The sequence below is a fragment of the Ruditapes philippinarum genome, unplaced genomic scaffold (assembly GCF_026571515.1).
Source record: "Ruditapes philippinarum isolate M1 unplaced genomic scaffold, ASM2657151v2 ctg3286_1_1_1_1, whole genome shotgun sequence".
Classification (NCBI taxonomy): Eukaryota; Metazoa; Mollusca; class Bivalvia; order Venerida; family Veneridae; genus Ruditapes; species Ruditapes philippinarum.
Window position 1 is genome coordinate 20,372 of NW_026853771.1, and position 23,429 is coordinate 43,800.

General features: G+C 32.4%; 1 protein-coding gene across 1 annotated transcript in view; it reads left to right on the forward strand.

The window, feature by feature from the left end:
• The window catches only part of LOC132737804 (zinc finger SWIM domain-containing protein 6-like), a 60,971-nt gene that overhangs the window by 13,133 nt on the left and 24,409 nt on the right, over positions 1–23,429 (forward strand). Inside the window, exons 2-5 of the mRNA XM_060725151.1 lie at positions 4,325–4,415; positions 5,623–5,750; positions 7,179–7,322; positions 19,662–19,810. Coding sequence (XP_060581134.1) covers positions 4,325–4,415; positions 5,623–5,750; positions 7,179–7,322; positions 19,662–19,810 — 512 coding nt within the window. The remainder of the gene's footprint in view (positions 1–4,324; positions 4,416–5,622; positions 5,751–7,178; positions 7,323–19,661; positions 19,811–23,429) is intronic.

Consider the following 23,429-nt stretch of genomic DNA (forward strand, 5'->3'; position numbering starts at 1 on the left):
AGTTAATTACAATGAATGAGTTTGGCTGACTAACTTTAAATAGAAACTTTCATCTTGATGTTCGTTACCTACATTTGATAATGAACTGTAAGCTGAAAAAGTCCCAATTATTACAGAAATTCAGCAGGTAAAGGTTGAAGGTTAAAAAAAATATCATTTAACAACTACAACTTTGTTAGTTTGTCTTTTAAAGAAATTAAATGAATTAATTCTTTAGTTTTTGAAAAAAAAATCATTTTAATATTTTACTTTTGACAATGTAAAGAATACCTGTAGTGAAAAAAATTTGAATAATTGGAGCAGTTATTTTAGCATTTTTTCCCCTCTTTCCTTGACATATATAGTTTTGGTCTGTTTGCAGTGTCACTCTTTAGATGTTTAAACAGCTTTTATTATTTTTTTTCTTCAATTTTTGAGTAGGATCTTGTTTTTGTTAGATTTTAAAATACCTATCACAAATTGTGACATTAAAAATGTCAGAACTGTCATTTCTTGAAATTTGGTTACATACAGTTTTAGATGAAAAATATATATATATTTTTATGAATGAGAATTCCGAAATTTAGATTTTCATTGAGACCCTTGAATTAGATTAACACGCTGAAATTTTTTGGTGTTGAGAATTTAATTAATGTTAGCAATGTCCTCATTTTAACATTTTCGTATTTTTACCCCCACTTTTAAAGATTTTAGAATATATTCTTAATTCATTCAGGTTTTTCTTTTTGTCCAATGCCAGAACACTCTTAATTTTCTTGCATAGCGTTTGTAATTGTTAACATATGTTTGTAGAGAAAAAATCACAAAATCTCGAAATTTATGTAGGAGTTGGAAGTATTTGAAATTGCTGGGAGGGAAAAAAGGCATAAAAACTATTTAAACACACACACACAGGAAAGATTCGGGCAAGCTATCAAGGTCTTTGTATAAGGCAAAAACACTTCAAATGTCTTTTTGAAATTCCTTGAAAACCCTGTTGAAGTTCCAAAGCAATGATAAAACTGTTAAATCTCTCCCGTATTTAATCTTCTTACGAATTTAGAAAAAAAAACTTTATTCCTCTTGTCGGCTTTTGACACATTCGGCTTTTCTATTCTTCCTGTATTGCAACATTGTTAAACATTTTCTGTTTTGAAAGGGCTCAGTCCAATGTAGCAGAATAATACACCCTTCAAATACCAGGTGTACAATTTAAGCCATTTTACTGAAAAAGAGAACTTAGGGCATTTTGTATTGTTTAATAAATTACTGTTTAATCAAATCAAATGCAGTGTATACAAGTCACACAATAGAACAAACGCTTCGATAGAAAGGAACTATTTTTTTGAGTGGGTCAAGCCGATCTATTCTATTTGTAAAACCAGATTTAAGATATCTTTTATAAATAAAGGAGTTTTGGAATAAGCTGCAAACATTAGAATTCCAACTTACCTGTCGAGGGTTTAAATAACAATATATATATTAATAAAAGTAAAAGTCATTTGATGTGGGCTTGAAGGAATTTAAGAGTAGATTTAAATATTTGACATATTTAATATAATATTATTACTTGAGCCTATCCCTGTGTCAGAATGTGAAATAATGTAAGGAACCAGTTCTGTGATTTGCAGCTTTCTCATTGGTCAGTTTCTAAAGTCCAATTTTCTGAAGATGCTCAAGTGCGTTTAATGTATTTTAAAAAAAAGAAAGTTATTTTGGAGATATTGTATGGATCAGGATCCATGCTGTTCGCTTACCAACCCTATTACAAGTAGAGAAACTGATAGCGAACAGCATGGATCCTGATCAGACTGCGCGGATGCGCATGCTGGTCTGGATCCATGCTGGTCGCAAACCCATTGTTGGTTTTGTCGTGACGCGGCTCATTTATGATAACCTGGTATTTTATACTCGGTGCTGATGGTGACATTGGGCTTGACATGATTGTTGCAATTGTGAATCTAAGTTCAATGTTTTCAGATTATGCACGACAGTTGTTCAGTGCCCTCGCAACAGTGTGAAAATCAAAAAGGAAAGACAACTCTTCATTATGTGTAACTGTATTCTTATTAATTGTTTAGCACTGGAAAACGTTGTAATTTATGCTTGCAAAGTATGTTTGAAGACATATATATTTATAGATAATATGGCAGTAAATTGAACCTGTCTAAATGTGGTTGTAAGAAGAGTTTAGGGGAAAACCACAAGACACAAAAATGTTGTTAAAAACATAGAACATTAATATGGTTGCCACTGGTTGGCAACGTCATCTTAGTGCATTGAAATCTGTGGTTAGTGGAATGAAAGAATCTCTGATCGTAAATTGAGAATTGAGAAATTTGCACATCTGTGAATAATAAGTAAAACATGAACTTTTATATATTGCTGAGTTATATCTTAATTGCGAAGAATATTTGAATTTAAAATTGTTTATATTTTGTATTTATGTTTCCTAAGAATATACATTCCCTTGGTTACCGTGGCAATAGAATCATGGTTCAGTGGTGTTGACTGCTGCATTATTTGTTGTAATTCAATGGTAGTGATTGCCTCCGAACCATTTTCATCTCTTGTGTTACAAACTTAGTGTGTGTGTGTTACAAACTTGGTGTGTTCATAAGAGTTAGAGTGGTGTACTCTGTGGTACAATGGTACTTAATACATAATTTCGTAAAATCTCGTTGGAATGAAAAGGACATAAATGCATTGACTTATTTTAATGATATTGACTGCAGTGAGGGCTGCACGTTTTCTTAAAAGAACACATGTACACAAAGTTAAGTAAATGATCAAAGGCAATCTTTCATGTTTTAATAGATTGTGCTTCACATGTAAAATAGCACATGATCATATTACTGTGATACCCATGGGGATGGGATAACCATGGGAGTACTATTCAAGTGGGTGTTTGTGAATAGCATATTGATACAAACGCTTGTTTGTATAAAACAACATTATTGTTGGAATAGAATATTAGATATTTCCAAAAAGTAATGAACAAATTTTCAAATGCATTAATTATAAAACATGTTAATTATTGCTGATTTCAATGCTTTCGTTTTTAGCTCGACTATTCGCAGAATAATCGAGCTAATGCAGTCACCCATTTGTCGGCGTCGGCGTCCCTGTGGTTAAGTTTTTGTATGTAAGCTGGTATCTCCATAACTACTGAAGGGAATGGATTGAAACTTCACACACTTGTTCTCTGTGATTATCTAAGATGATTGGCACAAGTCCCATAACTCTGATTTGCTTTTTTTCATAATTATGCCCCTTTTTCGACTTAGAAATTCTTGGTTAAGTTTTTGTATGTAAGCTGGTATCTCCATAACTACTGAAGGGAATGGATTGAAACTTCACACACTTGTTCTCTGTGATTATCTAAGATGATTGGCACAAGTCCCATAACTTTGATTTGCTTTTTAACATAATTATGCCCCTTTTTCGACTTAGAAATTCTTGGTTAAGTTTTTGTATGTAAGCTGGTATCTCCATAACTACTGAAGGGAATGGATTGAAACTTCACACACTTGTTCTCTGTGATTATCTAAGATGATTGGCACAAGTCCCATAACTCTGATTTGCTTTTTTTCATAATAATGCCCCTTTTTTCGACTTAGAAATTCTTGGTTAAGTTTTTGTATGTAAGCTGTTATCTCCATAACTACTGAAGGGAATGGATTGAAACTTCACACACTTGTTCTCTGTGATTATCTAAGATGATTGGCACAAGTCCCATAACTCTGATTTGCTTTTTTACATAATTATGCCCCTTTTTCGACTTAGAAATTCTTGGTTAAGTTTTTGCGTGTAAGCTGGTATCTCCATAACTACTGAAGGAATGGATTGAAACTTCACACACTTGTTCTCTGTGATTATCTAAGATAATTGCCACAAGTCCCATAACTCTGATTTGCTTTTTTACATAATTATGCCCCTTTTTCGACTTAGAAATTCTTGGTTAAGTTTTTGCATGTAAGCTGGTATCTCCATAACTACTGAAGGGAATGGATTGAAACTTCACACACTTGTTCTCTGTGATTATCTAAGATGATTGGCACAAGTCCCATAACTCTGATTTGCTTTTTAACATAATTATGCCCCTTTTTCGACTCATGAATTCTTGGTAAAGTTTTTGCATGTAAGCTTGTCTCTCCATAACTACTGAAGGGAATGTATTGAAACTTGAAGAGTTTGTACCTTTTCGGACAATTTTATGTTTTCATATAGATAAGCATTATTATACTCAATGAAACACCCTTGTGACAAATTTTCGAATAGTCGAGCGTTACTGTCCTCCGACAGTTCTTGTTAAATTTAAATTGTATTTTGTGTATTGTTTCAGGTTTCCACTTGAGTGGTACAGTCAAAGAGCCTGCTAGTCCATTATTCTCACAACCAGAACGTGTCTTTCAAGTTTCCATTAGTTTTGATAGGTAAGTGGAATTCTTCAAGCTTACCAGTAAATGAACTGGAATACATCAAGATTTTAATACAGGAATTACTGGCTATAATAAAGGGTATAGTCCTTTATCTGCTGGAACCAAATGTGATAATAACCTTTGTATGCAACCAGGCCAGCCTGAAATAACCAAGCTTAGAAATGTTAACAGGTCAATTTTCGTGTTTTCATATTGAAATATCTTAGAATTTGAGTGGAATCGTCAAAATTAGGCAAATCTGTTACTAAAATTGAGCGGTATGTGGGTCAAACATAAAAAACGGTAAAGTTATCATATACATTTTTGTATATTTATTCAAGGAAAAGTTTTCCAAAATGCCATCAGTTGAGCTTCCAAATTGCCATCAGTGTACCTTCCAAATTGCCCTAAGCGGACCTTCCAAATTGCCTTCAGTGTACCTTCCAAATTGCCTTTAGTGGAGCTTACAAATTACTATCAGTAGCACTTCCATTAGTTTTACACTAAAATTGATATTGTTTAATTGTTATAAAAAATAATTTTGATTTTCTCAACAACAATAACAACAACAACAACAACATAGATTACACTGTGCCTGGGACTTGAGCCTTTGTCATTAATTAAGATCTTAAGACTGTGCACTCTCTAACACTAAGTAACAGGTTTATTTAAGAAATACAAAACACTTCCAGGTATTGAAAATTTGTCCGATTTCCCTGTTAGGCAAATATGAACACTGGGCTCGAATGGAAAATTAGTGAGGTTATTTTTAATACAGTATTGGCTCAATCGATACTGATAATTGAATAGTTGTAATCAAGTGTCAATTTATTCATTTTTTATTGAAATTTGATGGGTACTTGCAAATTTGTTTGATTAGTAATGCTTTTTAGTAAATTGTATTTGATAACGGAAGAGGAGCACACCTGCAGATGCACTGATAAGATTGTTTTCGAAATTTTGCTACCTGATGTTTTTCTTTTCCTCAATTTACACTTGACTTTCCCTCTTGACTCACTCGGCTCTCACACAGGGTGCTTAGTATTGTTCAGAAAACAAGATATGATTATTGACAACTATTTTGTTTTTCTTCATCTTAATTTATGCTAAGGTTAATTAATGACACTTTTTACTAGTTGTTAATAGTAGGAAGATAGCAATTTCCTCTTACATCTTTTTTGGTATTGTCTCACTTTGGGTTGTTTTCTTGTTTGATTTGCAGGTGCAAGATAACATCGGTGAAGTGTGGTTGTGGAAATAAAGATATATTTTGGTGCCAACACGTTGTAGCATTATCATTGTATAGAATAAGGAAAGCAAAAAGTGTTCAATTACGGGTCCCTATATCAGGTAAGATGTTCAAAAAAGGAATGAAAGAATTTGCATTTTTAAAAACTGAATGATAAATGTGAAATATATTTGAGTTAAGAATTCTGATTGGTCCATTTAAAGAATATACTCGAAAAAATTGTCCAATGATAAAGATTGTGATAGTGTCAAGTCTTAACATTTGGCTTGAGAAAAATAGTCTGTGTAAGTGAACGGTGAAATAGATATGACTGGCCCGGTGTTTGAAATATATGAAAAGTTTGAGATTTGAACTGAATCGCTGGCCAATGATATGTTTCCTTATGTTACAAAGTTGAGAAACAAGGAAAATACTTAAGCAGATGCTATCCTAATCAAGACGTAATACCAAACTGTCACTTACTTCGCAAAAATAAAAATGAAAGGAAGAATTTGAGAGGGAGAGAACAATTCTGTATTTGAATGGCTGAATAAAGCATCACCATTTTAATGTTTTCCAGGGTGTAACTGACTATGCCTTTATTCTATTGCCAATCTAATTGTCCATAATTGTGATGTATGGCAGAAAGCATGATAATGAATACGCAGCTAATGGTTTCACACTTTGTGCCGATATAATGTTCCCCCACATCATTTGTCAAATTTGAAGTAATTTTGTTCAGGGTTTTATTTCTATGATTCAAAAGGAGTTTGAGTTCTTTCCATTAATCAAAGGAAATCTAAGTTTAAAAATCGCAGATAGTTAAGTTGTAAGTTTTAAGAGATATAGATACAATTACCTGTTCTGAAGTTGAATAAATTGTTTTTCTTTTAAATTTTTATCATTTTCACATCGCACATTTATGAATCTGTACAAAGTTATGTTGTTCTTTTTTACCTGCCACGTTTCATGAAATTGATGTTGTCTTACTGTCACTTAACAATCTGACCAGGCCTTATACTATTGCCTGCTAAACTTAAGATTTGCATTTTGATATCCCCAAAGTTGATAATGGAAAGTTCTTAAAATGTAGATTGTTAAAACTTGCCTATGTCATAGCTTAAAGAGCAAGGTTGGTAAGAGAAAGGCCAGCATTGGCCTGCCACCTTACAAGATGAGACACTAAGATTCAATAATGCAGATAATTCGGACTTTTATGATTATTATATTTTGAATTTGTACTGTTCTATTCATAATTCTGTATGTAAAGTAAGGCAAGTCATTTGTTATAAACCCTTATTAAATATCTTAAATGGACTTGTCTATCTTCCAATCTTGACAAAACCATTCAACAATTTTAGAGAAAATTTCAAAATATACACTTACTGTACTGAAAAGCGTTCAGTGCAGACCATGATTAGGCTGCAGGTTTGTGCCCGCTGATCTCGGTCGGCACTGGTTTAGCATCTATTGCCCTGGGCATGCCAAGGGTTAATTCTGCATTGCGTTAGTGGCATTTATATTTTATTTTGCATATTTTTCTCTTGCAGAAACATTACTACAGATGAATAGAGAACAATTACAAAAATTTGCTCAGTATTTAATATCAGAACACCATACAGATGTCCTACCCACAGCACAGAATATAGCTGATGAAATTTTACAGGCTCAGTCACAAATAAATCAATTACCAGGTAAATTATCTTTGATATTCATGTATTAATGTTCTTTTTGTGTTTGTCTGTATGTATGTGTGTTTGTGATTTTCTGAAAGCAGAAATCTGTGTAAAAACAACCCAGAAAAAATAAATTTATCAAAATAAGCTGTTAAAATGGTAAAATTTGAACCCATTTGTAAGTCACAAATTATGCTAGTTAGGAATCCAGCCAGGCAGTTGAGTTTTGCAATGTTTCAACAACAAAAATCCCCCTCATGCCAAAAGAATGAACAAGCCCTTGCTTATATTTAATGAACAAGATAAACAGCTCTATAGTCTTTCATTTAAACCAATATTTGAGCTTAAAAACATTTTATTGCTTTTAAATGAAAAAACAAGAAGAAAAAGAAGTGCTTTAAAGAGAAGACCAGGAAATATTGAAACTGTCCATAGTTGTTTGCAGACTGTACCTGAAATAGGTTTTTTTTAGTTAATACTGAAGCTGAAATGTTTTGTATTTTTTGTAAGTGTGTAAACCAACCTAGTCTAGACTTTCAATGTTGAATGAATAAAAAAAGTCCTACCCTAACAGTGTTATCAGTAATATTGACTTGTCTATGCCACCAGAATAAAGACTCACTTGTCAGCACAGTTTGGATACTGGTGGCTGCCGAGCTGATTTTTTTTTATCATTTTAGTATTGAAATTCCTCATACCTCACAATAGACTATTCGAAGTCAATAAAATGAAAAGAAATTCTTCAAGTCAGAGGTTAAATGCTGGAAGGTTTACATAATATGTTTATGTAAGATACATGTTTTCATGCTGAATTCTTACATGACTTATTAATTAATACAAAGATTGTGCTAATTTTGGTTTGCGACTTTATAAGTCAATAGCCAATCTTTCATCGATTGTAAATATTATTCCGAAGAGAAAATAAACACTTGGTTTCCAAACTGAAAATGTATTGTTTTCGCTCATGGTTAATAAAATGATAATTTCTATGATTAATTTTATTATCATAGTACTGTGAGATCATTAACAAGAAGCTAAAAGAGTGAATCGCAAGGTTAATGGCATTGAAGCTGTTTTCTTTTTTTTTTCGGTCATGTTCATGATAATTTCACAAAAATTAATAATATTGGTGCAAAAAATATTTGGTAAAACAACATTGAAGCTGTGTTCATAATCTTAAAGCTCTCTGCTTTGCAATGTTAGCTAGTATGCTTATGGTAGTTTGGCAATAGTGAATGAAATGGGTACAAAAAATAGTATTTGTTAATAAAAACATTGAATTTTTGAAGTTTGCTACCAGCTATTTTTATGGTAGTTTCAAAATAGTTAATATAATGGTACAAAAAATATTCCTAAAAAAATGGCATTGAAATGTGTTTGTGTTGGATGACTTTGATTCTTTGGTCATGACTCTGATTAAACATTGTGTTGAAAATTTAATAGTATCGTAGTATTTACTATATTTAACAAAAAAAAAAAATATATATATCTATATTTGTAAAAAAAGAACGACTTAGAACTTTGTTCATGATCTTGATGTTCTGCTGAATGACTTCTATGCTTTGTCCATGAATTATTTGTTAAGAAAATTTTATAGTTTCTCAGTATTTACTATATTATAATGGTACAACAAATACTATTTGTTACAAACGAGACATTTTAGCACAGGGAAAAGTTAAACCTTAAAATTTAACATGTCTGAGGTCTGAACATCTGACAGTTTTCTTTTAATGTACGGGGAAAAAATCTGACTGTAGTACAGGGGAGATTTTAATGCAAATTATCACGTCGAGTTTGAAGTATGTATTAAATGTCACTCATTTTAAAGTGAATTACAATAATTTCCTTTGAAATGAAAATTATCCTAAAATTTAAAAGGTGCTCATTTAAGGCATAAAAATCAATGGGTAGCAAAATGGTTAAGCTATTTATTGAAATTGGGTTCGAGGGTTTAACACAAAATTTTAGCTATTTACCAAATTGATGCCCGTTTGGGCCATTGCAAAATTTACACATGCTGGATATATTGAAAGATAGGAGTGATTAACTGAAATTTTAAACTTTCAATTTTGTACCTGATTATATTTGTTGGAAAAAAACCCAACAAAGTCAATATGTTGCAGGTTTAAGGTCTGTAAGAAAACCCTTCTGCTTCATTTGTTAAAGGGAAGACAGTAACATGTCTGCATATGGCACTTCATAAATACAAGAATTTCGGAAGTGATTATTTTTACAAGGTTTAACATTTTAAATTTAATGCACACATTTACATGTAATGAACTTTTTCTCTTAACCCATAGCCTGCTGGTAAACTGGTTCTACCAACGCAACCAGTGCAAACCTTAGATCAGCCTCCACATTTGTGCAGTCTGATGAAGGTCTGCACTGTTTGCTATTCACTGCGTATATTTATTTCGCAATTTGCCCTGTATAAAATGAATGATCTTTTCAAGATGGAAAGTCCATTTAAGATATTTAGTGTGGAAAGGTTTTAAATTAGGTTTTGATTAATTATTATTTTAATTTAGATTTATTTACAAACATATTACATGAAAAATGCACTTTTTCTAAATTAATTTATGTTTTAAGTTAAATATCACTCTACAAGGATAATAGTCAAAGTAAGTTCAAAAGTGAAAACAGTAAAATTTGTATCACAGTACGTTAAAATTTAGATTGAAAATATTTTACCGAAGATGATAAGACAATATAAAATGTAGGTTTGATTTTCAAAAAGGATGTACTTACACTAGATATGACATAGCAAGAGATTGTTTCATTTGAAAGCCATTTTGATCCGATTTGTTGTCCTGTAATCAATTACGAAAAAGCTTATTGGAGTGCGCTTTCGAAAAAATAAATATGTTTTGAATGCATGGCACTTGATTTTGTATAAATATGCACTTTATATCATGTACCACACGCAGCACTGTATTACTTTTTGACGATTGCTCCCCGATACCTCCTCCTGTGAAATTTACAGCAGCGTACCTGAACGTAATTGTGCAGGAAAACATACCATCGAGTTTTTTTTGTCTCCAGGTTATATTATAATGTGATCAATGTAACCCTTATGCTCGCAGAGCATGTCGTTCATTAATCAACTGGATTATAGGTTTTTGTACGCAAAGTTTGCAATGATCGGATCAGACTGAATGAAAAATGCACCCAAGATCAGAGCATGTCGGCATTATCCAATCGAAACTCTTATACTGGTTATTGTGCGAATTCATTATGTATTAGTCAGCCTTTTGACAAGTTTCGTAAATATAATCACAATTTACGTCCTCGTATAGGCTTAAGGGTAATAAAGAATTATTGATGTTTAATAGTAAGTTGGGAACAGATGAAAGTTATCTTGATTGTGTGCTAGGGTTTATAATTTTTTTATCCGTTGTACGTGGAGGACTTTTGAAATTTTTTTATGCGTTTTCTGAGCTTATTAATATTTTTTATTGTTGCCTTTATAAATGAACTTATTTTAGTTATATAATTATATAAGAGAAAAATTTACATAACATTTGATTACCCCTGCCCTGAAGTTTAAACAAATTTATAAAAAATATTATACACTAGAAGTAGAGGATTATTTTGTGACAAGTGCAAAAAATTAGATATAAACATGCACTAAGACAGCCCAACAGGTGTTAGTTATTAAAGACAAAATGTCTCATAAAATTGTGAGGGGAAATACTTAATTTTACAAGATTACATAATGATATATTGATATTACAGTAATGATCATGTTGATTTCTGTACAATTTTTCTTTTTGTCATTTATCATAAGCTTAAAAGACAAAATGTGAAAAGAAATTATTTTTCTGTTTGGGTTACAGCATAATCATGTTCTTTGTACTTCATGTTTTTTTTTAAAAAACATGTTTATTTAAATCAATTGCGATGAAAGCTTGAAACTTATTTGAGCCATTAATTTCAAGTCCACTTATTAGAACTAAACCAGTAATATGAGGATCATGGTCAAGACACCAGTAAAGCTTGAACCTACAATCCCAGGGTTGAGGTAGACACCTTAACTACTGAGACCTGTCTCTTTTAGAGACTAGATTAGTGACTATAATGGTATATTTGGTAAATTTATTGCTTAGCTGTACAAAATAGTGTTCAAAATAGAAGCAATACTATACCCATTTTAAACAAAAATTTAATGCTCGGAGCTGGAAAAACAAGGTTTTTTCAAAAGTGATTCATTTCGCTTCAAGGTTTTCTACCACTTAGGCGATGCTTTTATTCATGTGAGGCCAACTTTAAACCTATACTTGATACAAGATATTGTTTCAGAGAAAATTTCAAAGCTCGTTAAAATTGGCAAAAAATACTTGTTATTTTTTGTTTGTTTTGTTTTTTATCTAAGCAGACCCCACTTATGTTGCAACATCAAGGCCTGTGTCCTCACATCTTGAATCGAGACATTTTGGCAAAATTTTAAGAGTGCAGCACAAAAGCTTTGTACTGGAGGCATTGCAAACTTGATTACATGCTTTTTGTTGGTATTAAATTAAGTGTAGCGTTCAGTCTATCAAAGTTCGTACAATGCACTTGTGCACGCATATGCAGGAAGACATGGGCGAATTATCCACTTTAATAAGAAACATTTAATGTACCTTGTAACCGGTGCATATTTTTTATGTCGGTCTTTGAAGGAAGCATTTGTATGAGCTGCAGGTGGGTAGATTTCAGGCTCCAGGGATTCTTTGAACTTGGTATAAATTTGGCTACTTTATAATTTGAATTTTGTGTTTTATACTTAAAAATGTATGTAATTAACATGAAAATGGTTAAGAAAGTTATTTGAATTTAAGCAGAAATAAATTGTTAGATTGTTAATAATTTATCTGGATTTGTGATGACTGAGCTTTTAGGCTGGTTTGAAATAGGAAGCCTGGTTTTACCGTGGACTTTGTCAAGGTTTGGGTGGCTTTGGGTCAATATGTCAGCATTGGGTTGAATAGCCAGCTTTGGGATGTATTGGAATTGTCTGGTCAAAAATTTAACCTTGACCTTTGTTGAAGATGTTCAGTTTTGGTTGATGTTTCACTGTTAAGTTTATTTGGCAACTTTTTGTTAATAACTTCCAGTTGTTAACTATGTGTTTTCCTTGTCATTTGGAATGTCAGCATTTGTGTGATGCTACAGCTTTGAGTTGAGGTGTGGACTTTAGTTGGATTGCCTTAAATGTACAGTAACTGTGACCACATTAAAAGATTTAATAAGAACAAGAATTGAAATTAATGACATTGGTTAAAATCATTTTTCCATTGATACAGCACTTTAATGGATCAATTAAATCAATTTAAGATAAAACAAACTGTCCCTAAAATATATCCCTAGATTATATGTTAAAGCCTTAAAAGCTTCAAAACTGCTGTGCTTCTTTTGTGAAATGAAAACTTCCCAGTATTTTTTTATAGTCAGTGCACTTAAAGTTTATTTTCTTGAACTAATTTGGCCATTTATATGAACAATAGGCATTCATGGCCTCAAATGGTTGTAAATATGTTTAGACCGACTGACATTTTGTCCAATTTTCATCATTTATGTAAATGTATTCACTTGAAAAGAGGCACAGTGGCGTTTTGAAAATATGGATCACTTTCTCCTATTCAAAGGTGGGGAAATTTTTATCACTCAATCTTACGGAGGAAAAGTCATTTACATGTATACAAGCGAAAAGAAAATTCCTACTTGAACTTAATTGAGAAAAAGTACGCCCTTTAACAGATTGTATCAGTGAAGAGGTTCACTCCGTTTTGTTTATGATGATAAAGAAAAAGGGGAAAAAAGCAAAATGTAATAAGTCAGAATTCTGTGATTTCTTTCTCAATTGCCTCTACACGGAGACTAGATTCTGGCACACTTGATGTCATCTTAGAAAAAACAGTGTACAATCAGCAGGAAGTCATTTTAGAGACATGTGCCATACGGCACGGAAATACGGCACAGAAACTCTCAAATTAAATAATGTTGATTGGATGTGCTGAAAGAAAAGAAATATTGTATTATATGAGTCATACAAAGTCACTTTTTGTTTTAACAAATTATTAATATACACTTCAGTAAAAACTGTTGCAATGCTTAGATTCTAGATTTCAATTTTCTCTATGATTCTTCCACCCTTCCTCCTCCCTTACATTTATCTTCATCCCATTCCCTTTTATAATATCTGCACTTCTTTGCCCTATTTCTAATCTGTCATCTTTGTCAATTGTTAAACCCTTTCTTTCAACTGGTTGAATTTTATGAAATTTCTCTTTTTGCAGTCAGTTTGAATACAAAAATTACAACACCAACAAGAGATAGAAAATCCATTTATTTAATCAGTTTTAACAATGATTATGGTACTGAAGAAAATCCATTTGTATTTGTTTAAACAATTGGTATAGTTATGTTTTAAATTGGCTATAATCAGTTCAAGCAGGTTATGTAAATTATGCCAGCCCTTATCTTGCCACTCATATCATTAACAGTTTTAATGAATAGGAACTAGTTCCTGTATTCTGCCTCAGAGATAAAGATCTTTCAATCTTTGTTCAAAAGGAAGACTGTCTGCCTGAAGAGAACTTTTTTGTTCTTTCCTTGGGAGTGAATTTGTTGCTGCAAGTAATTTAAGTTAGTAATTGACCATTGCAAAGAATAAAAAGGAAAACTGAACAGATTGTGTGGAGCCAGGTTCTCGTTCTTTAAGTATTAATGCTCTTAAGTCATAATAGAGCTGTTAATTTGCTTTACAATTTGCCTAGGGGAAGTTAGAGTTGTAAAATACGTGACACATATAGGTGTGATGTCCCACACAGTCATTTTTTTAAAGCATGGACGTTTTTGAGGTTGTTTTTAATGTCCCGCACAATGTATGTTTGGTCTGACGCTAAGACATTCATTAAGTCAGGGATCATCTATTGCCGTAATTGTATACCTGTGGCCTCTATAATGAAGTCGGTAGCGTATAGTTGTAATAAAAACGTAATTTTCATACGGATAAAAATTGCCCAAAAATGCCAAGGTTGCGAAATGTTTGTGACTTACACAATGGCTTATGGGATAGGTTTGCCTGACCAACAATAGGTGTGCGTTAATGACCGTACCTTGGTTGGCAGGTTACGATGGGGACGGAATTCAGAAAAAGTGGTTTGTTGCTATTATACTGAAGTTGTAGCATTGTTAAAGTTAACAATGCAATGAAAATACGGTATAATAGTTGAAACATAGTTATTTAAGCGTAATCATCATACAAGCATTCCGTCTTCTACAAAGAAAAAAGTTCAAAATTTAAATGTGTTTGGTAACTAATACATTTTCTCTTTAAATATGTTATAAAAGCTTACCAGATTTTAATTAATTGGTTATCTTTATCATAGGAAAAGAAACTTAATGCAGTTAATAAATTGTGACACTGAATAATTATGTTTTTTTTCCCTATCCTCTGTGTTTCTCATTGAAACTTTCTTCTGCTCTGTATGTCTCATGGGCTTTCCTTCATGGCTCACTTTGTCAGAGAGGCTTTCCTTCTGCTCTGTCTGTAACAGATGCTTTCCTTTTGCTCTTGTTTGGTTGAAACATATTTTAGCTTGATTGCGAAACAAGTTCTTGCAACTTATATTAATCACTTTCGAGTCCGCTTCCTGGAACCAACCAGTACTGGTGTCATATGAAGAAACCTTGTGTGTTACATGGGATTTTCTTTTGCTGTCTTTGTCAGTATGGTTTCTTTTGCTCTGTATGTCACATAGGCTTTCCTTTTTCTCTCTGTGTGTCAAAGGGGCTTTCTTTTGCTTTGTTGCTTTGTACATTGTAATACAATACTATGTAACAGGGGTTTTCCATTTCTTCTTTGTGTCATAGAGCCTTTTTTTTCTTTAATGTAATTTTGTTACAATGTGAATGATAAGTCTGTTTCATATGTAACAGTTTTGGTTATGGAAAATAGAATTTGCAGTTAGAACAGCTGCTAACTTTTGCCACATACAAGTCTGGTATATATATATCTAATATATGTGTGATAGGGTTAATTATTACCACTGGTGTATATATTGTTATTTTAAACCCAAGCCTGGTGTTTTTTTCTTCTTCTTAAAAATGTTTCTTACCAAAAAGTCAGTAAGACACATTCTATAGGTGTAATCAGTCAGTTAGGCTCCTTGTCTAGACTGTATTGATAGAGAAACACGTTTCTGGAAAAAACAACAAAAAAAGAAAAAAACGAGAAATTGGTTACATGATCTATTTTGGTTTGTGTTTAAGTCGTTAGAAAATTATCGTGATTGATAAGTCAGAAAATACGTAGACGTTTTTTGTTAAGCGAGAATAATTTATTTATGTTAAATAGGAAATTTTAGGCAAATAAGACATCTTATTTTTGTGGCTTGTTTTGAACTGAGCGTAACAAAGACTTACAGTGAAAATCTTGCATAATTATGATAATAATCGTACAATTCACCTGTTTGAAACAGAAATAAGAATTTGACATTAATTTTAAACGTTTCAACATTTTGATTTTGACAGAATTGTTTATTATTTTCAAGAGAACTTGTTAACTTGAAACAAAGTAATGTTAATTAAATCTTTTTCGCCTTTCGTCTGACTATTTTCTACTGTATGTTTAATTTTGTGCCAAGGTAAAGTTTGCAATTTTCTTGACAGGGTGATTTTTGCTGTGAACTTTTAAATTTTTGAAACATTTTACAAATTTTGTGAAACGTTTTGGCCCAAAGAAATGATTTTTAATTTTATAAAGAAAACTATGTCCTTAAAAATTTTATTTTATCTTCGCCAATGCCCGATTTTTGTTGTTGTTTTATAAACCCATCAGACTTTGTTTCTTCTTGGTTTATTGACTTGGCATTGTGTCTGTTTAGTCTTCAGTTAGTATGGATCAAACATGAATGATTGAAGTGCTCAGGTTTTTAAGGAATATTAAGTCAAAATGCATATTTTACATCGGAACATCGATCAGTTTTAACTTGCCACAAAATTATTCAAAAGCAAGAAAATCTCATCCTAGCATAATGATATCTCTCAATTTTCAATTTCTGCGAAATTTTAAGCTCAGATTTTGCAAGGCAGTTTAAAACTTGAAATTGCGATGATAAATTCCAAGGAAACAATCACATTTTTGCATAATTTACTTCGGAATTCCATTGTTTTCGAAGATTATTGCAAAGTGTTCTGACAACATAATTTTGATTTGTGTTCTTTTTACCAGATGAATATGTATGACATCGGATCAGATTCACTGCCGACGGCTCGTATTGTGTTTTCCCTGGTTTTAGTTGGTGATTTAATCGGCAGTGAGCGATAAATCATGCTTCCATAATGGCAAGTTACGGCCTAGCTGGAATCAAGGAAAAGTCATGTTTGATACTGCAATGGAGATCAATGACTGAAAATTGCTGGGAATTATCGCAGAAGTTGCTGATTATTTCAGGAATGGTGTGATCATGTTTCATGCAGGCATGCTTTTATGGCAGTCCTACTGTGTACAGTCGCAGAGTATTAAAATAATTCCTGATTATCGTTTTGTTTGTCAAGATTTTAGATTCTAAAAAAGATCGGGTTTTTTTCCCCAAGTTACTGCATGTAGCTTTTGAATAATATCCAGTTTAAGCCTTCAGATTTTGTTTTTTTAAATATCAGTTTTATGATACTGTTTATAATTACTGAAAAATTTGAACATTTGAGAATTTGCCATTTTAACTCTGTGTCAGAAAGTTAATAATGAAAAATTTACTGATATTGTGAAAAAAATTTTGTCAAGAGTTGAGTCATTTTAATTAATTAGAAATCATGTTTATAACGAAGCCATGTGTGTCTCAAACTCATGAGTATTTCAAACATTAGAATACAATTATAATATAATCCCAATTATTGTTTAAACAGAGCTAAAAAAGTTCCATATGCTATTGCAGTACAATATGGTAAGCTTAAGCTCTTTAGAACGGCAGAAGCCATAGTGTTTGTACGGCAAGAGTCATTGTGTTTGTACGGTATGGATTGCTGATGGTATCTGGAAACATTTTGCCGGCAAACTAATCAGGGATTAATTCAGATCTTTTATTTCCAGGTCTGTGAAGCTCTTAAGGGTAATAGGTGCTACAAAGCATTGGTTAATGTGGACTTACTAAACAATTGGTTCAAATTGCATTGTAGTTGTTATAAAGAATTTTGTTAGGTATGTCCTTTGGTAAGAGGTCTACTGTGTTATATCTTTCATAGGACATAAAATGGTATATTTTGCTAAAGCTGTACATATTTGATGTTGAAGCGAGAATGGTATGGAAGGCCATAATGGCCAACTTGTTTTACAATAACTCTAACTAATTATAGGTTACGTTTTGTGCCGTTGTGGTGAGTCATTAAAGGTAGTCTTTAAATCGAATTGGAACTAAAGAGTTAATTTAAAGAAACATTTTCTTTGATAATATACTCCCATAGTACATAATATAAATTGGCTGATTACTTATGATTCCTTTTTGCTCAACATTATTAAAAGATTTTGCCTAATCAATGATGTCACTCGGTGCTTTGTTTCATCGTGCGTTCAATTGACTCTCTTTCTTCTAGCACTTGCTGGCATTGTCATTAAAACAAAGAAAGTTTTTGCCTATTAAGAGAAATAAAGCTTTTTTCACTATATACGATTTTCTATTTCTTTGTTCTTTTGTTCTCGTTCTCTTTGTTTTATCGAATAAACGCAGTGTTTTAATCTGCTCAAGGATAAATAATTTACATTGATAATTCTGGCGATGTTGAATCTTTTTCAGGGGGGCTGTTAGAGAAAGCTCAGTATACCGCAAACATTATGAAAATCAAGATATCTTAATCAACTAAATGTTTGTACTACATGTAAATAAGGGATGCTATAATCGTACACATTTCTGAATTTTTATGCTGCCCCAAGATTTTCAGGGCAATTTTAGCTTGAGCACTCTGTGCAGTCTGATGTTGGTAATAAAACCCCTTTAACTACGATATCAAAACAAGGCAATTTATTTTAGAATTCAGTATTTTTTTGGGGGTATTATGGGATAAATCTTAGATTTTGTTTAGTGTGTCAGCAGAATAATTGAGACTAGTACAATGCACTATGGTTCTGCATGCCTTCATATGATTTGCATGACTTCAAGGGAAATAGGCTGAAAAACTTCACATCTGTTTATCCATCAATCAAGGGTGATGTAAATTGTAAATATTTCCCCCTTTCAAGATACATTCACTGGGACATGATTAATGGTATTTTATTAAAATTGAAAAGTACATGTAGTTGAAAGGCCAGAAATTAAAATAAAATAATTTGTTTCATGTCGGTTTAAATGTAACCTTGCTCTGCTTATTCTTTTAAGGTCATGTAATTTTTTCATTTTAAGAGAGACATGTTTGATAAAATATTGTATCTTAAAAAAAAGAAAAATTAATAGAGAATTTGTAATATTCATGTCTCCCTCAGTACTCATTTTACTTGTTTAGGAGACATAAAAAAAATCATTGTTAAAAATGGCCTTTGAATTGATTTAATCAGTAATAAAGAAAACATTTAATGACTTAGTTATTACTTCAGTAAATCAAACTTTGCATGATTATGCAATGACCTTTTTATTTCTTTGAGAGCGAAAAAATTGTTGTAAATTTTGAAGCACATAAATGATAAATTTACATTGTCTGAAGTGTAATGTATGCTACTGACATCTAATATTCCTTAACTTTATAAACATACAACTATTGCGGTGTCAATGTAAAGTAAATAAATTTTAGTAGGCTTAATTAATTACCTTTACCCCACAATATATATTTCATGGACTTGTCGATCTTTTAATATGGAAAAAAGACAACAGTTTCTTTGAAAATTTCAACATAAGAACTTAATTACCCCATAGCAAACAGTGCAGATCATGATCAGATGGCATGGATGGGCCGCATTGGTCACATGGGTAGTTTCAGTTGCTGCCGGCAGGCTATGTTTCTGAAAAATAGATGTTGTAATGATATCTCATTTTACTTTGCTCAAGCATTAAAAGTACATTGTACCGGGTCACATATTGCACTTTGTTTGAATATTCATGAGTAGGATTGATATACTACATATTTCTTAGAAATCAGCCAACTTGTGGTATTAAAGTTTGTTAAGTGCTCAGAAAGAGAGGAGTAATTAAAAGCATGATATTCAACAATTATATAGTGAATTATATCTGGTTGGGCTACGTGGGGGTCTCTTTTTGTCAGTAGAGCAGATGCCTTCATATAACTTGAAACAAAATGGTATTCGTGAAACACTTGAGCATTATATTTCATATTGAATCTTTGATGTTTTTGAACCTTTGTTAGTTATTAATGTATTGTATATTTCAGGTGCTCCAGACCCCACTGCTGGTGCCTCAATAGATGATGATAACAGCTGGCATCTGGACGAGGACCAAGTCCGGGAGCAAGTCCGATCCTACCTCTCTCAGGGAAACTACCTCAGCTCCGCAAATCACCTCAATTCTATGTTTGCAAAGGTATACTTTTCACGTCATTTATATATCATCACCTTAGTGCAATAACTGGTTAACTCCTAGTAAATTTGAAAGGACCTAACCCATTACTGCACAAAGGTGATAGTATCACCACCTGATATGAATGCATCAGTCAATTGTAACCTTGCGGGCAAGGCCCAAGTGAATGACAGGGATAATGGTCGAAATGAGCAGTGTTTTTACCTTTCTCCTGTCCCAGCAATTCCTGGTCATTTCGGTGTTGTATTGTTTTTGCACCATAGTGGCTTGGGTCAAAGTCCTGGCCATACTTTGGAAATTGTTGTGCCATGGCAATAATTGACTATAGTGTATAGATTTTAGGGATACATGTCCGAGTGATTAAGTTTGCTGACAGCAAATTACGAGCCGTTCATCCCCGACTGTGGTTACAAAATTCCACCAATGATTGTGGAATGCTCAGTGTTTTAAGGAATGGCGTATCTCATAAAATGATAACAAAATAGAATGCTGGTAAGGGAGAAAAAAGTGTTGAAGAGTTTAAAACTTCAACTGAATATTTATAATCAAAGTTTTAACTTTTAGCAACAAAAACCTCAGAATTTCATGAATTTGTAACAAAGAAAAAAGATGCTGATTCTGAGAATTAACTCCCAGTCATGTGCAAAATTGCTGTCTTTTTTAATAGTATCATATTTTTATCAGCTTTCCTTTCCTCTTTCCTTTGGGATAATCTTTTTTAGTTTTAGATATAAATCTAGGATGGGCTTAACAAGCACTAAATTATACATTAAAAGCTTTAGAATTCAATTCCTTTTGTAAATTAATAGAATGTTAAAATGAAAAATTATTAAGTAATTGAAAATATGCAGAAGTAACTGCTCTAACTTCTTTTTTTGTAATTAATTTAAATAACCTGCAAATATATAGACAATAAAATTTAATTTGAAACAAAGAAAACCTTCCTCTGCATGCATTGTTGTTATTAAAGGGATAAAAAATGACATAATTGACAATGGATTTCTTTTAATGACTTTATTGTATTTGTTCTCCAATCCTTAAAGTCTAAAAAAGGAAACACTTTCGAAATATTAATTTCCTTAGTTTTCTATTGTTAAAGGAATACTATTCAGTGCAAATAATTTAATCCAAAAGAAAATGACTCATTTAAAGGCTTATTTTTTTTCTTTATCTTTTTCTTGCCTTACTTCCTTTAGTACTGGTGAAGAAGATAATGAAGTGTTTAAGAGAACTTTGCCATATTTAAAATATAAGATCTATAAAGACAATCATAGAGATTATATGACACCACTGTATCACATTATGACACCACTGTATCACATTATGTCACCACTGTATCACATATGACAACACTGTATCACATTATGACACCAATGAATCACATTATGACACCACTGTATCACATTATAACAACACTGTATCACATTATGACACCACTGTATCACATTATGACACCGCTGTATCACATTATGACACCACTGTATCACGTATGACAATGTTGTATCACATATGACAACACTGTATCACATTATGACACCAATGAATCACATTATGACACCACTGTATCACATTATGACACCACTGTATCACGTATGACAATGTTGTATCACATATGACAACACTGTATCACATTATGACACCAATGAATCACATTATGACACCACTGTATCACATTATGACACCACTGTATCACGTATGACAATGTTGTATCACATATGACAACACTGTATCACATTATGACACCAATGAATCACATTATGACACCACTGTATCACATTATGACACCACTGTATCACATTATGACACCACTGTATCACATACGACAACACTGTATCACATTATGACACCGCTGTATCACATTATGACACCGCTGTATCACATACGACAACACTGTATCACATTATGACACCGCTGTATCACATATGACACCGCTGTATCACATTATGACACCACTGTATCACATTATGACACCAATGAATCACATTATGACACCACTGTATCACATTATAACACCACTGTATCACATTATGACACCACTGTATCACATTATGACACCACTGTATCACGTATGACAATGTTGTATCACATATGACAACACTGTATCACATATGACAACACTGTATCACATATGACACCACTGTATCACGTATGACAATGTTGTATCACATATTCCAACACTGTATCACATATGTCAACACTGTATCACATTATGACAACATTGTATCACATATGACACCACTGTATCACATATGACAACACTGTATCACATATGACAACACTGTATCACATATGACAACACTGTATCACATATGACAACACTGTATCACATATACACCATTGTATCACATATGACAACACTGTATCATGTATGTCAACACTGTATCAGATTATGACACCACTGTATCACATATGACACCACTGTATAACATATGACAGTACTGTATAGAGTCGAGCCAGCCTGTGTCCATATGTGCTGACTGGGCTTTATATTGTTCTTTGCTTCATTGTTAATTCACGAATTTTATATTCCCCCAAGCTAACAATTTTGGAAACCCCTCAAGCACAGAATGTTAAAAAAAACGTCAGGGTCACAATTTTTATATATCTCAAGTGCACAATTTTGAAAACCCCACAGTCTCACAAATTTGACATCTCAAAGTGACAGTGGACTGCAGGAGACCATTACATTAATTTTTTGACACAAGGTTGGGTAATGGCCGTTGGAATTCCCTCTATTATGAATTAAGGAATGGTACTTTGACCTGTATTTTAAAAAAGATTTGGCCTGTAAGGTTAGAACATGTACAAATTCTTCTCTTTTTTTGGGCTGCTAGGAAAGATAATTTGCCTTTACTGTAGTTACAGTCAAATAAGATGAAAACAGCAATTCATTTTGTCTCCTGAACTAAGTCCATTGCAAACAGTACACATAGCCGAGTGTCAATAAAATCGTGAACAGCCTGACAAGAAAATGCCGATATTTTTTAGTGATCTGACTGAGTGTACCAAGTTAACGCAAAGCAAATTGACACTTGCTACAAAAGTAAATAACCTTCTTTTCAAATGAGATATGTCAAGAGAAAAATAGAAAATGATGTTGGCCAAGATTGAAGAATGACGGGCAAAGCAACTTAGGAAATTTGAGAAATGCTTTGAAAAGAGTTTCTTTAGCTTCGCAGATTAATGACATCTGTAGGTGTATATTACATAGAAATATTTGTTATACAAGCTTCAAATTAGGCTTGTTTCTCTGGAAAAATATTGGGTTATTATTGTTAATTGGAAAAAAAAGATTGAAAAATTAGGTTGAGAAGAAAAATGTCAAAGGAAATTAGTTTTTCCAAGTACCGTAAAATCTTTCAGTTTTACGAGTTTGAAGTTTTGAAATGTCAGCGAGCTGAAAAAATCTTTCTTAGGAACCTGAAGTTCAAGATTTTATGTTTCGGTTTTTGTTGGAGGTTGATTGCAATGAAGTTACCAAGGCATGTAAATTTATTTGATTAATCTGTTTTCATGAATTTAAATTTAAGAAAAGGATGTTTGATTACAAATGGGTAATTTTTTTAATTCACCTTATATAACTAAAATTTTTTTTGGTCATGCACAACTATCTGGATAAGAC